The 15,416-nt window shown below is 45.9% G+C and overlaps 1 protein-coding gene across 1 annotated transcript in view; it reads left to right on the top strand.

Annotated features, from left to right (window-relative positions):
* The window catches only part of gabbr1b (gamma-aminobutyric acid (GABA) B receptor, 1b), a 167,347-nt gene that overhangs the window by 137,436 nt on the left and 14,495 nt on the right, over positions 1-15,416 (top strand). The window contains exon 16 of the mRNA XM_046416938.1: positions 11,929-12,057. Within this exon, the coding sequence (XP_046272894.1) occupies positions 11,929-12,057 (129 nt within the window). The remainder of the gene's footprint in view (positions 1-11,928; positions 12,058-15,416) is intronic.

The raw sequence follows: 15,416 nt of genomic DNA, 5'->3' as shown, positions 1-15,416 counted from the left end.
ACCTGGAGAGGTGGTCTTCTTTATCACTCTCGATGCTGGCAAGAATCTCTTTTATTAGGATGACTATCTTACCTCGTTTGCTCTACAAATTTCAAATGATTCCAGAACTATTAAATAATAATACTATCAAGACGGTGAATGGCTGGTTTAGTTCATTTATATGGAATGGTAAAAGACCACGACTTAAATTAGCAAAATTGCAATTGCCATCAGGTCAGGGAGGATTGGCAGTTCCCAACATTAGACTGTATCAAGTGGCCTACCAATAATTAATAATAAAGATATATTTAAAAATATATATATATGGCTGCAGCTGAGAACAAGGAAAAGCTGGTGTGATCTCACAAAGGACGAAACACATCCAAGTTTATCCCAACTAAAAAGCAAAAGAAATGCAGCGCCTGCTCAAGGAGAGGAACACTGCCTTCGGGTCTGGTAATGAGCCACAACACAGTGCAGCCAGAGCCAATCTGAAGGGAGGCATCAGATAGGCCAAGACTACCTACAGGAGGCGGATCGAGGACTGCTTCCTGAGCAGTGACTCCAGGCAGGGTCTGCAATAAGCTCACAGTAGCCATATGCTCACAGTGGAGGTAAGGCACACGTCTACATAGAGGACTACCTAACCTAGAGTGTCAACACCATTGTCAAGAAGGCACAACAGAGACCTCACTTCCTGAGAATACTCAAGAAGAACCACTCCAGAGGGTTGTCACTACAGCTCAAAAGATGGCTGCCCTCTTCCTCCCCAGAAGATCTGTACAGTTCTCGCTGCCTCAAGAAAGCACAGAACATTCTCAGGGACCCATCTCACCCTGGTCATCCTGGGTGAGATTCTGAACTGCTGCCCTCAGGCTGACTGAAAGCACAAGCTGAAAGCTTGAATATATTGTAAATGATCACTGTGCTATATTGATGAACCGTGCAATACCTGCAGAATGTGAATGTTTCATTTGCTTGAATGTGTTTATTTATATATAGTTATAGTTTTAGATGGACCTTTTGTATAGTTTCAGATGCAGTGTTTTTATTGTTTTTATATTTATTGTCTTTGCCAAGTGCCAAGCTGTTTCCAGAGTACCATACAGTCAGCTTTTGGACTTCATCCCTATAGGTGGATTCATCTTTGTTTGGTATCACTCCCACTATAGTTGTGTCATCCACAAACTTAATGACTGTGTTTGTATCGTGAGCTAGTGCGCAGTTATAGGTGTATTGAGTGTAAAGCAGAGGACTCCAATGCTGAGCATCAGGTTAGAGGAGTGATGGGTCCCCAGTCTGACTAACTGTGGGCAGTTTATTAAAAAGTCCTTAATCCACCTCCATACGTGCTGACTGGTACCCTGGTACCCAACTGCTGGGGATGATGGTATTAAATGCAGAACTTAAGTCCACAAACATCATTCTCCCAGGATGTCCCAGGTGAGTCAGTGCAGTGTGGAGAGCTGTGCTATGCTGATGTCGTCCCCTGTTGACTTGTTTGCTCTGTATCCAGATTGGGAGGGAGGGAAGGTTTTGTATGTTTCAGAAACTGTCACAAATGGGCGTCTTGGCTGACGCAGAAAAAGGCTGAACCCCGATGCAGAGTCAAAAAGGGCAGGCAGGCCAAGATCCAAAAAACAATAATCTTTTTTTTTAATAAAAAAAAAACTAAACAAAAGCAGGCTCGCACTAACTGTGAGTTGAGATCTAAGGAAAAACTCCTGGCTAAACATGGCATGGCAAGACAAGACAAGACAAGACAAGGCAAAGATCTCCTGGCAAGAACTGAATACATTCAAAAACACTCTGACAAAGGTGGCTGGGAAGACAAGGACCAAATAGACACGACAACGAGACACAGGTGACACACATTAGGAGGGAGAAAGCAATCAAGAAAACCAAAAGCAAAGCTACCTGAATACAGGACACACAGGGGAAGTGACGCTTTTCAAAATAAAACAGGACGTGACAAAACCCTTGAACATAAAACATGGAAACACATGACAAGACAAATATGAAACATGGCACGTGGACTCAAATCAAAAGACAAAGCATAACAAAAACACCAGGCATGACAGTACCCCCCACTTAAGGGACAGATCCCAGATGTCCCTAAAAAGAAAAACCAGTTCAAAACCAGGCTGGGCGGGTGGAGGGGGACCAGGAAGGAGGGAACAAATCAAAGGGCACAAAACCAAAAAAAAGCAAGTCAGTTTCAACCTGGGTGCAGGGCATGGGCCTGGCCCGAAACCTCGGGCAGGCAACCCCAGTTCATCATCCAGACGGGGCAAGATGCTTCAGGCGGTTTGCACAAATGCTGGGTCTGGACCCAGCGGTCCGAGTGCAGGGCCTGGACCAACATCCAATCCATGAGACGCCTCCATGGCGACCTGATGAGGCGTGAAGACCTGACGAGACGTGGAGACCTGACGACCCGAAGTGGAGACCTGACGACCTGACGTGGAGATTTGACGACCTGACGTGGAGACCTGAAGAGATGTGTGATACTGTGCTTGTTGCTTGTCTTCTTCTTCTTCTCTGTGTTTATTGGCAGATAACAACAAACTTAAACAGATGCATACCGGCATTCGCTATAGCAGAGTGTAGATGCTCATCTTGTAAAGTGAAGGAAATTATTTAACTTTGCATTATCACCACTATTTAACTATTAATAATTTCAATTAATTATCCATTTATAAATTCACAATTGCCCCTCCATGAACCACCACCTTATCATGGTGGAGGGGTTTGAGTGCCCTAATGATCCAAGGAGCTGTGTTGTCAGAGGTGGTTTACCACTTCTTTTCTGGAGTCTTTGGGATAGGTGCTGAAAAGTGCCCCTACTGGGGACTCTGTTGTTCTGCTGGGGGACTTCAGTGCTCATGCAGCCAATGACATCTGCAATCAGAAGGTCACAGGTGCTAGTTGCGACAGAAATCCCCAAACCAGCTGTGGACATCAGAGGTGAAGGGTGACGTTAAGCTGAAGATGTCCTACTGGGCATGGATGGGCATGACTGGCTAGTGGAACTTTAAAGGCAACTGACAGCTACCAGCAAGGCAAATGATGTGCAGCCTGGGTAGTCGCTGAAGACTTTCAGTCATCCCAGAAGAAATTCTGGTAAACCGTCTGGCGACTAAGGAGAGGGATGCGGCACTTCATTCACGCTGTTTACACTGTGGATGGGGAGCTGGTGCCTTTGCAGTGGCAGATTGGGCTGGTGGCGCCCCTTTCAAAAAAAGTATTTGTTCCAACTACAGCAGGATCACCTTCCTCACCCTCCCTGGGAAGGTCTGCTCCAGGGTGCTAGAAAGGAGAGTCCACCCGTTTGTCAAATCTGACCTCTCTCCACTGGCTCCCTGTAAAATTCAGAGTAGAGTTTAAATTTCTCCTCCTCATATACACAGCCCTAAATGGTGAAGTGCCATCTTATCTTAAAGAGCTCATACTACCTTATTATCCAACTAGAATTCTATGTTCCCAGGATGCAGTGTTATTTCCAGTGATATTTCTACATTATTATTATTATTACTTCTATTACTATTACTACTACTACTATCAAAATTATTATTATTAATACAGAATTCCTTTATTTATTTATCCCTGAAGGGAAATTCTTGAAATACCATCATTGCCATTCCAGTACTCTGTTGTTATTGCTGTTGTTATGCATCTCTGTCTATGTACCTGCCCACCACTGTCTTGTTCTCTCTCTCTCTCTCTCTTTTTTGGGTCTCTACAAAAATCAAAATTAATTTAGTTTGGTCTAGACCTACTCTAACTGGAAAGTGTCATGAGACAGTGTTTGTTGTGATTTTGTGCTATATAAATTGAACTGAAAAACAATCTTGAATCTCTGGATTCAAGAGGAGCAATGTGGTTTTGAGTTATGAGGGTGCTGGAGGGGGCATGGGAGTTTGTCCAACCAGTCTGGGTGTATTTTGAATTGAATTGAACTGAATTAAACTTTATTGATCCCCGAGGGGGGGATCTAATGCCCATTAGTTTGTCCTAGCATCACAATAAAAGGCAAAGACACACACACGTTACTCAGTAAAGATTAAGGTTGTTTAAGATGCACAGATCTGGAGGCTACATGATTGTTGTAAAGTCTCATAGCCTCAGGCAGAAAGGACGTGCTGTAGCGCTCCCTTTCGTATCTGGGCTGCAGTAGTCTTGGCTGTGGCTGCTCCTCAGGCTATTCAGAGTGCTGTAAAGGGGGTGGGAGACATTGTTCATTATTTCTCCGATCTTCCCCAGCATTCTGTCTCTCACCACCTCCTCCAACGGAGCCAGCTTGGTCCCCACAACTGACTCAAACAGAATCAACAAACTCAAAAGGTTGCTTTTCTATGAGTTTGTTGATTCTGTTTGAATCCTTCACTTTTAGTCCCGCACCCCAGCACACTACTGCGGAGAAAATGGTACTGGCCACCATTAACTGGTAGAACATCTGGAGTATCCTGCTTCAGATGTTGAAGGACCTGAGTCTGCAGAATAAATGAGTGAGTCTACTCATGCCCTTTTTGTAGAGTACCTAAGTGTTTGTGGACCACTGCAGTTTGCAGTTGAGGTTAACACCGAGGTACTTGCGATGTGACCCGCTCCACATCTGTTCCCGAGATGGAGATCGGCAGCGGCAATGTCTTCGTACAGCTAAACTTGACCACCATCTCCTTAGTCTTGCCATATTCAGCTGTAGGTGGTTCTCCCCACACCACCTCACAAAGTTATCCACCAGTTTTCTGTATTCCTGTCCCTTCTCGACACACACCCTATAGCTGTGTCATCTGAGTACTTTTGTAGGTGACACGACTTGGAACAGTACTTGAAATCCGCAGTGTAGGTGGTGAAGAGGAAGGGAGAGAGCACAGTTCCCTGGGGAGCCCCGATGTTGCTTGTCAGATGTAACCTCACAAACTGTGGTCTGCCCGTTAGATAGTCAGTAATCCAGGCGATGGGGGGTGTGTCCACATCCATTCTCTCCAGCTTTTCCCTCAGCAGACTAGGCTGGATGGTGTTAAAGGTGGATGAAAATTCAAAGAAAATGATGCAATCAGAAGAAGTGGTGGTGTTTCTGTCCAGAGAGAAGTAGGTCTTCTGCAGCAGGTATATAATAGCATCATCCATCCCTACCTGGGGCTGGTATGCAAACTGCAGAGGTTTCTGCCTGCACACACCTGTGTCCTCAGGTGTGCCAGGACCAACCTCCATGGTCTTCAGGATGTGGGAGGTCAGGGCTATGGGCCTGTGGTGATTCAGTGCCATAGGATGTACTTTTTTGGCACTGGGGCCAGGCATGATGTTCTATAAAGCTCCTGAACTCTCTGGTGCTGCAGGCACATAGTGAAGAGGTGCTGCAGGACTCCACACAGCTGGCTCACACAGGCCTTCAGTACCCTTGGGCTAATGCTGTCTGGACCAGGGGTCTTCCCACGGTGAAGCCTCTCCAACTCTCTTCTCACCTGGTCGGCAGTGATACCAAAGTTAGTTGTACAGTCAGAAGGTGAGTGAGGAGGAGGGGTCAGACCCAGGGCCTGCAGGCTGTCAGAGCTGTTACTGGGGGTAGGAGAGTCAAACCTATTAAAAAACCGGTTTAACAAATTAGCCCACTTAAAGTTCCCAGCAACAGTGCCAGGATTCTAGCTTCAGAGTTCTGGAGCTTCAGAGTTCTGGATGTACTGGAGCTTCTGTATGCTCTTGCTAGGAATCCCGATGAGAAGTTAGTTACAGTGGTCCAGTCTGGAGGAGACAAAGACTTGGATCAACTTTTCAGCATCCGGGAAGGTGAGAGTGGGGCGGAGTTTTGCAATATTACGGAGGTGGTGGAATGAGATCTTGCAAAGAAGGTGAGGTGAGAGTCCATTCTAACACCAAGGATACTGACTGTTGAGGAAAGCGGAATGTTGAAACCGGAGAAAGTGATGCTGGTTATGGATGATGATTTCATCTGGTGGAGGGTGCCTATCATGATGGCTTCTGTCTTGGAGCTGTTTAGTTGTAGAAAGTTGTGTCCCATCCATGCCTTTATCTCCTCCAGACAGATGGTGAGTTGTGATGATTGTGATGAGGATGGTGATGATGAGGGTGGGGTTGCAGCAGTTGTTTTGATGTAGAGCTGTGTGTTGTCAGCGTAACAGTGGTGAGAAATGCCATAGTGGCTGATGACTTGCAGAGGGGGAGTAAGTATATGATAAAGAGGATGGGACCAAGGACTGAGCCCTGGGGAACTCGACAGGTGACTGTGTGAGGATGTGAACTGGAATGTCCAAGAGAGATGCCTTCTGTTCAATTTGCGAGGTATGAGGTGAACCAGCTGAAGGCAGTGTTAGTGAATTCAATGGTGTGATGAAGCTGGTGAAGGAGAATGGTATGGTCAACTGTATCAAATGCAGCAGAGAGGTCGAGGAGAATCAGAAGAGAGGGAGAGCTGGAATCTGATGCCATAAGTATGTCATTTGTGACTTTAAGCAGGGCTATTTCTGTGCTATGGGCCGGGCAGAAACTGGATTGGAAATTTTTATACATATTATTTTGTTTGAGATGGTCTTAAAGGTGAATGGCAACTGGCTTTTCTAGTACTTTGGATATAGATGGGTCTATACTTTGATAAGACATCTGGATCAAAAGTTGGCTTTTTTAGTGGTGGTCTGATGAAGGCATGTTTCAGAGCAGAAGGGACATGGCCAGCTTGTAGGGAATTGTTTATTACAGAAGTGATGAGGGAGGCTAGGGTAGAAATATGTGTTTTAACCAGCGCAGTAGGAAAGGGGTTCAGGAGGCAGGTGGAGGGTTTCATCCTCTTAATGATATCCTGTACCTCATGCAGGGTGACTTCAGGAAAACAGTTTAGGGGTTGGGTGATGACAGACAGTAGATGTGTTGAATGAATTGTATGGGTTGAGGGGGCAGAGAGAACAAATGGATACAATTTTTGATTTGAAGAAATCCATGAAATTATTACATTGTTCTCTGGTGGTGGCTGTGGGTGTGTGTAGGGTGGGGGGTGGGTGGTGGGGGGGCTGTGGATACAGAAGATGGTTTACAGTGAAGAAAAGCTGTCTGGAGTTTGTTGGACTGTTCTTGATGGTGTCAGAGTAAAACTGCGATCATGCTGTTTTGGTTGGGGCATTAGAGTCCAGGAGGATGCTCAACTGGGTGTTGTAGTAGTGGACTGCTTCATCAGCTGGTCCGGAGATGCTGGAGGTCTGCTGTCATGTGTTCTGAGTTGATGTTTTTGATATTTCTGAAACATATCTGGTGTTTTGGTTTAACGGGATGGGAGAATATTAATTCCATGGAAATTGCCTTGTGGTCGGTGATCGGACACCTCAAGGTCAATTCAATTCAAATCAATTCAATTTTATTTAAAGTGCCAATTCGTAACAAGACACTTTACAGGTGTGTAAGTAACACATTCAAAAAAGAGAGAAGAGAATCAGAGAGAAACAGATCCCAGGGCAAAGCCCACACTGAGTAAGCATTGAGGTCATAGGCCTGCAAGTTGGTGAGAGGGGCAGAGTTCGTGATGACTAAATCAAGAGTGTGTCCCCTGGTTTGAGTTGGAGGAATTCAGTTGCAGTGTGACAGGAAGGGGTGTCGACATGGATGTTTAAGTCCCCCCAAATTATGATTTTTTATGAGGATATGTCAAGTCAAGTCAAGTCAACTTTATTTGTATAGCCCATTTTTACAAGCAGTTTGTCTCAAAGGGCTTAACATAACATCAGCAACATCCTCTGCCCTTCGACCCTCACATCGACTAAGGAAAAACTCCCAGAAAAACCTTTAACAGGAAAAAATGGAAGAAACCTCAGGGTGAGCAACAGAGGAGGGATCCCTCACCCAGGACGGGCAGACGTGCAATGGATGTTGTACAGGCAGGAAAGCAATTTGCAACATGAGAAATGACATTACTAAAAAGATAAGCAAAACAAAATCTCAACGGTTTAGTTTCACTTTTTGCTACCACCTCAATATGATTTTAACATTTCACAAGTTATAGGAAATTTATAGTATTGAAAATTATAATGAACTGCTGTAACATTCATGTATTCTTTTTTTTTTTTTTTTTTATGTGATGTTGAGAATCACTATCCTATCAGTTCGATTTCGGCCCGTAGGGAGAACCACCCCGCCCATAGTCGGTACATAGAGGAATGACAGGCAGATGTCAACAATACACATTGGGTTGGTCATAGAGCCGGCTACAGTTCAACTTGAAGATCTGGATGGAGAGATACCTGCAGAAAGATACAGAGAGAGAGAGAAAGGGAGGGAGAGACACAAGACTACGAGGAGCACTGGACACACAGTTAGTGACATAAAATAATGAACTGCATGTTAATCTGACGAGGGGAGAGGATAGAAGAGGAAAAGGAGGAGGGGAAACTGCTTGGTGGATCATGTTTGTGTCCCCCGGCAGCATAGGCCTATAGCAGCTTAGCTATGATAGAGATTTAAAGATTAACAGTTAGTCAGACCTATTCTACCTGTGGCTATATATCATGAGGTGGGTGAAACTATGCCTACCAGCCCTACACACTTTATTTGGTGCTAACTATATGCTTTACTAAACAGAAAGGTTTTAAGTTTAGTCTTAAAAGTGGAGGTGGTGTCTGCCTGTCGAACCCAGATTGGCAACTGGTTCCACAGCAGGGGTGCCTGATAGCTAAAGGCTCGTCCTCCCGTTCTACTTTTATGAATTCTGGGAACTGTAAGTAAACCTGCACTCTGTGATCTGAGTGATCTATTGGGAATATATGGGACTATTAGATCCTGCAGGTATGATGGGGCGAGTCCATTTAGGGCCTTATATGTAAGTAGGAGAATTTTAAAGTCTATTCTGAATTTTACCGGAAGCCAGTGAAGAGAAGCTAAGATGGGGGAGATATGATCCCTTTTACTGATTCCTGTTAAAACTCTAGCTGCTGCATTTTGGATCAGCTGCAGGTTATTAATAGAATAATTTGGACATCCTGACAATAGTGAGTTGCAGTAGTCCAGCCTAGAAGTAACAAAAGCATGAACAAGTTTTTCAGCATCACTCTGAGAGAGGACACTCCTAATCTTAGCAATATTACGGAGGTGAAAGAAGGCGGTCTTAGAGGTCTGTTTAATGTGATGAATAAATGACACATCTTGATCAAAGATAACGCCGAGGTTCCTTGCAGTCGTACTGGAGGCCAAAGTAATGCCGTCCAGAGAGAGAATATTATCAGCTATTCTATTTCTAAGGTGTTTGGGGCCTAGAACAATGATGTCAGTTTTGTCTGAGTTTAATAATAAAAAATTGGAGGTCATCCAGATAGTTGGATATGCAGATAGTTGTGAAAAGGTTTGACAGCTCCAGAATAAAATATGAGTTTGGTTCTGGTGGTCTATAGATGACAAAAGCAGCACAGGTGTAGAGGCTTTGCATTTAAAAGCAAGGCATTCAAATGAGGACAGTTCAGGTAGAGGCAGTGGGTACAAATTCAGGTTGCTGTGATAGATGACAGGCCACCATCATAGCCTGTGCTGCGAGCTTTCTGCAGGTAGCTGTAACCTGAGGGACAGCTTTCATTTAAAACAGAAAAGCTATCTGGTTGATGCCATATCTCTGTAATGCAAATCAAGTCTAGGCATTTGTCCAGGATATGATCACGTATGAAGCAGGATTTGTTTGTGATTTGTGGATTGAAATCCACTCCACATTTTACATTAAGCTCTCTGAAAGGTATTGACATGGAAACGCCTGTGCTACCTGTCCAGTAGGAGACAGCGAAAGGTCGCATGGCTGACCAGAGAGTTGGGATGGTGTGAGTCGACTGTGAATAGACAAACTTTCTGCAGGAGCTTCTATGGACATATCGTGGATGGCAAAGAAGACCAAGTTGTTTTATGACTGAGAAGCATGGTGGAGTGGTGGAGATATTGAGCTACATCAGCTGGTTGACAGAGTAGCTCAGCAAAGTGGTGCTTGGACCTGTTGCTATCTGCATAGCCGACAGCAGGACCCTGTCACACAAAGCAGCGGTGATGAGTGGATCCCGGCTATCCCGGCTGTGTTGTTACAGATCTTCATACTGTAACAACACAGGCAGTATGTCTGTTGGTGCAGTAGTAAAAGGACAGGGTATTTTTCTTCCTGTCAAAACCTCATGTGGGCTGACATTCATTGTCGCATTTGGAGGGTAAATAGCACTATAGGGAGAGCTTCGATCCAGGTTAGTTTTTTTTTCCAACATAAAAAAACCCCAAAACCAATTCATCGCCTTTCGCAGCATCACCTAACATAGTACCGTCTTGCACGTCATCATACGGAAGTTGGCATCCTTGTTAAAATTTTGAAGACATCCCCAAGGGGTTATTCATTATAGTATGAATTTTACGTCTTTTATGTTTCTAAATTCAGATAACTAGGACACTCATGTTCTGTCCCTCACGTGAGTCTCTGTGTTTTATATTTTACATATGACCATTCAGTTAAATAAACAGTAAACAAGCAGGTACGTATAGACAGAAATTTACTATATCAGACAATATTGATATATATTCGCCGGTTCGATTCCCCGTACCGGTGTCCATGGCTGAGGTACCCTTGAACAAGGTACCTAACCCCCACTGCTCCCCGGGCGCTGCACGCGGTCGCCCACTGCCCCGGGTTTGCTGTGTGTGTGTGCACGTCACTTGGGTGGGTTAAATGCAGAGCACGAATTTCGTTGGAGTGAGTTCCCTCCAATGACAAAATATGTCACTTTCATCTTCCATATATTGATCAGACAATTTTGTTTTAGCATGTCCAATGTCCAATGTGCAGAAATTTCAGATAGGAAAAGGGTTTCTGCTTACCTTTGGTTAGAAGCCTCTGGAATTGTCTGACAAATGGTCTCCTCCAGTTGACTCTGGAGGTCCTCAGTCGGACGCCATCTCAGAACCAACCAATCCGGGTCACGGCACCAAATTTGTTAGCTCGATTCTTTAATTGGAAGCCCAAGAACAGGCCAGAGAGATCTTCAGTTCACAGAAGTACAATATATTTGGGTCACAGGTAAAGTATGGCAGCGCTGGCTCGGAGTGACAGAGCTCTCGCAGAATCTCAGTCAGAAGGAGCCCAGATATCCAACTGTAGTTTGCCTTTATCTTCTTGGGCTGGGTCTGCCCCGTACAGAGGTTGGTCTTACTTGCAACCGAGGGTCATTGGCCAGTTATCTCTGAGGTGAACAGGCCAACCGCCATTCACGCGCACTTATAACACATGGCTATGCGTGGTAAGGAGTCCCAGCACAAAGCTCAGTAAAATAAGATGTCCGATCCACCCAGCTATCATTTCGTTGTATTCCCTGTACAATGACAATAAAGGCTTCAGAGTCTGATCATCATAGCTCCAGACTGTGCAGGCAGGTTCAAAAGTCCATAGATCGCTCCAAAAAGTCACTCCAACATGCACACAGGCTAAGACAATCCAGTTGCTGCTGGGACAGGCAGCCGCTGTCACAGTGCCATGTCATCAAAAGAGGAACAACAATCTTTTGTTGTTGATTTTTTTGTTCTTTGTTCTTTGCTTTGTAGAAGGCTTATGACCATGTCCCTAACAGTATCCTGTGGGGGGCTCTCTAGGGGTAGGGGGTGGATGGTCCATTGCAAGAAGGGCCAGAGTGAGAGTTTGGTTTGCATTGCTAGCAGTAAGTCAAACCCATTCCCAGATAGGATAGGATTGGACTCTGTTTCGTGTTCCGGGCATTTTAGTCCAGGTCATTATTTTTTAATAATTTTATTTAATTACTTTATTGAACTGAAAGATACCCATATGAAGAAAACACTGTATGAAGACATGTTCTTAAGCTATTTTCCTCATAATACCACCAGCTCCTTTTGACTTGCAGGCTCATTGTGACCTTCCTCTAATGTGCTTCCTTTGTTGTAATAAAAGAACGTACTCTTTCTGTTCATTGTTTTCTGCAGGTGCTGTGTTTGATCACAGCTCCGGTCACCATGATCCTTTCCTCTCAACAGGATGCCTCCTTTGCCTTTGCCTCCTTGGCCATTGTTTTCTCAGTCTACATCACCCTGGTGGTTCTTTTCATCCCCAAGGTAAAAGTGGAGGAATGCCTTCCTCCCATCATCTCCTTCCAGCAGTTTAGCTGCAACTTAAACATCACACATAATAAACTGCCTTTCATCATAGAAGTCATCTGTGTTGTATAACATAATGAAATGTAGATTGGTCCAGTCTGTGTCAGCATTAATACCCGTTCAAGTTTTCAACAGTATGCTGTTCTCATTCTCCATACAGCAATGTGTCTGTGTATGTTCATCTACTCATAATAGCTACATGGAGATACTGGAGATACCAGTTTGTGGACACCCAAACACTGCACTCACTGTTTTTATTCTATCTGTTACTTAAACAAACACCTGCATATGAATCACCTGCACATAAAGACCAAGCTCAATCCAGTCTTTATCAGAATCAGAATCAGAATTCCTTTATTAATCCCTGGAGGGAAATTCTTGTTTCTACAGACAATTGCACATGCAGTATTCCCGACCAAGAAAGGAGAAAAGTGCAGAGTATAAAAATAGGATAAAACAAAAACTAAAATCTCAAGTACAGGTATTTACAGAAAAACTAAAATCTCAAGTACAGGTATTTACAAAAAACTGTATTCAAAAATTTTTAAGAAAATTTAAAAATACAGGTATGTACAATGTGTAAAAGTAGAAGTAGCCAATATGTACATTGTATATACAAGTGAGTGTGTCCGTCACAGTGCTGAGTTTAACAGTTTGATGGCGACAGGCAGGAATGATTTCCTGTGTCGCTCTGTGGTGCATCGTGGCAGTATGAGTCTGTTGCTGAACGAGCTCCTGTAGCCGATCAGCACATTGTGGAGAGGGTGAGAGGGAAAGTCCAGTATAGTTCTTATTTTGGACAACATCCTCCTCTCAGACACCACTGTCAGAGAGTCCAGTTCCTCTCCCACAACATGGCTGGCCTTCTTGATGATTCTGTTGAGTCTGTTAGTGTCCCTCACCCTCAGGCAGCTGCCCCAGCAGGCAACGGCATATGTGATGGCACTGGACACCACCGACTCGTAGAACATCCTCAGCATCGTCCTGCAGATGTTGAAGGACCTCAGCCGCCTCAGAAAGTAGAGGCGGCTCTGGCCCTTTCTGTAGACCATGTCCACGTTCTTGCACCAGTCCAGTTTGTGGTCTAAGTACACCCCCAGGTATTTGTACTCCTCCACCACCTCCACAGTGTCCCCTTTGATGTTGATAGGGGTCACTGGAGCCTTAGTCCTCCTCAGGTCCACCACCAGTTCCTTGGTCTTTGTCACATGGAGCTGTAGGTGGTTTTTCCCGCTCCATGTGACAAAGTTGTCCACTACCGTCCTGTACTCTCTCTCATCCCCCCCAGTAATACACCCAACCACTGCAGAGTCATCAGAAAATTTCTGAAGATGGCAGGACTCCGTGCAGTGTGTAAAGTCTGTGGTGTAAATAGTGAAGAGGAAGGGAGAGAGGACAGTCCCCTGTGGAGCCCCGGTGTTGCTGATCACTTCATCTGACAGGCAGCACTTCAAGCGTACGTACTGCGGTCTGCCCGTCAGATAGTCTGCGATCCAGGACACCAGTGGGGCATCCACCTGCATCGCTGTCAGCTTCTCCGCCAGCAGAGCCGGCCTGATGGTGTCAAACGCACTCGAGAAATCAAAGAACGTGATTCTCACAGTGCTTGCCGGCTTGTCTAGGTGAGTGTAGACTCTGTTCAGCAGGTAGATGATGACATCGTCCACTCCAAGGCGGGGCTGGTAGGCGAACTGAAGGGGATCCTGAAGTGGTTGGACCATGGGCCGGAGCTGTTCCAGGACGAGTCTTTCCAGGGTCTTCATGATGTGTGACGTCAGGGCCACAGGCCTATAGTCCTTGGGGTCGCTGGGACGCGGCGTCTTCGGGACAGGAACGAGGCATGACGTCTTCCACACCACGGGGACCCTCTGAAGACTCAGACTCAGGTTGAAGACATGATGAAGTACTCCGCTTAGCTGGGGGGCACAGGCTTTCAGGACCCTAGGGCTCACGCCATCTGGGCCTGCAGCTTTGCCTGCACGGAGTCTCTGCAGCTGTCTTCTCACCTGGTCAGCTGTGAAGGTCATTGTTGGGGTGATGGGTGGGGGAGGAGTGCTTGTGGTACCCAGGTGAGAGTGGTCCACCCAGGCTTCTGGGGACGAGGTGTGAGCGAGGCCATCCAGATGGAATGTGGGGGGAGGGAGAGAGGCTGGAGTGGCTGGTTGCTGCAACCGTACTGCTGAGGAGTCGATTGAAGCGTGAATTGGGGTCCCAGTGTCGAATCTGTTAAAAAACTGATTCAGCTCATTCGCCCGTTCCACACTGCCATCAACTCCTCCGCTGTTTGGCCCGTAACCTGTGATGGTCCTCATGCCACTCCACACCTCTCTCGTGTTGTTCTGCTGGAGTTTCCACTCCAGCTTCCTGCGGTACCTCTCCTTTGCCTCCCTGATCTTTATTCTCAGGGTGCGCTGGATAGCTCTCACCTCCTCCCTATTGCCTGCTCTGAAAGCCCTCTTCTTGTCGTTGAGGATGGCTTTGATGTCCTTGGTTACCCACGGCTTGTTGTTGGGGTAACACTTACCGTTGTGGTTGGGACAATGGTGTCCACACAGAAGTTTATGTAGGCAGTGATGCACTCAGTGAGCCCATCAATGTCCTCGCCGTGGGGCTCACAGAGTGCCTGCCAGTCTGTCACCTCAAAACAGCCCTGGAGTGTCTCATTCGCCTCATCTGTCCATCTCCTCACAGTCCTTGAAGTTACGGGCAGACGCTTTACGAGAGGCACATAGCAGGGGGAGAGGTGGATCAGGTTGTGATCTGACCTGCCTAGTGGGGGGAGGGGGGAAGAGCTGTAACAGTCCTTTGCATTAGCAGGTCTATTGTTCTTCCCTCTCTGGTAGGACAGTTCACAAACTGAGTGAAAGTGGGGAGTGTTTTGTCCAGGTTAATATGGTTGAAATCACCCGAGATTGCAATGAATGCACTCGGGTGCTGAGTCTGTATCCGGGCTATCGCAGAGTGAATAGTGTCACATGTCCTGCTGGGGTTTGCAGAGGGGGGAACATAAACAGTTACCATGACAACATGTGAAAACTCCCTGGGCAAGTAATATGGACGTAGTCCAACGGCACAAAGTTCCACATCCGGGCTGCAGATGCGCTCCTTCACCGTGATGTGAGCTGGATTACACCACCGGTTGTTGACAAGCACGGCAAGCCCCCCCCCTTTGTGCTTACCGCTGGTAGCGCAGTCTCTGTCCGCACGGACCGTATGGAAGCCCGTTACTGTCACATTGTCGTCGGGTATATCCTGGTGCAGCCATGTCTCTGTAAAGCACATCAAACTGCACTCCCGGTATTCCCTCTGACTCTGCG

The sequence above is a fragment of the Scatophagus argus genome, chromosome 17 (assembly GCF_020382885.2).
Source record: "Scatophagus argus isolate fScaArg1 chromosome 17, fScaArg1.pri, whole genome shotgun sequence".
NCBI classification, from domain to species: Eukaryota; Metazoa; Chordata; class Actinopteri; family Scatophagidae; genus Scatophagus; species Scatophagus argus.
Note: the sequence above shows the minus strand (reverse complement) of the source record. Positions and strands in the feature narration are given on the sequence as shown.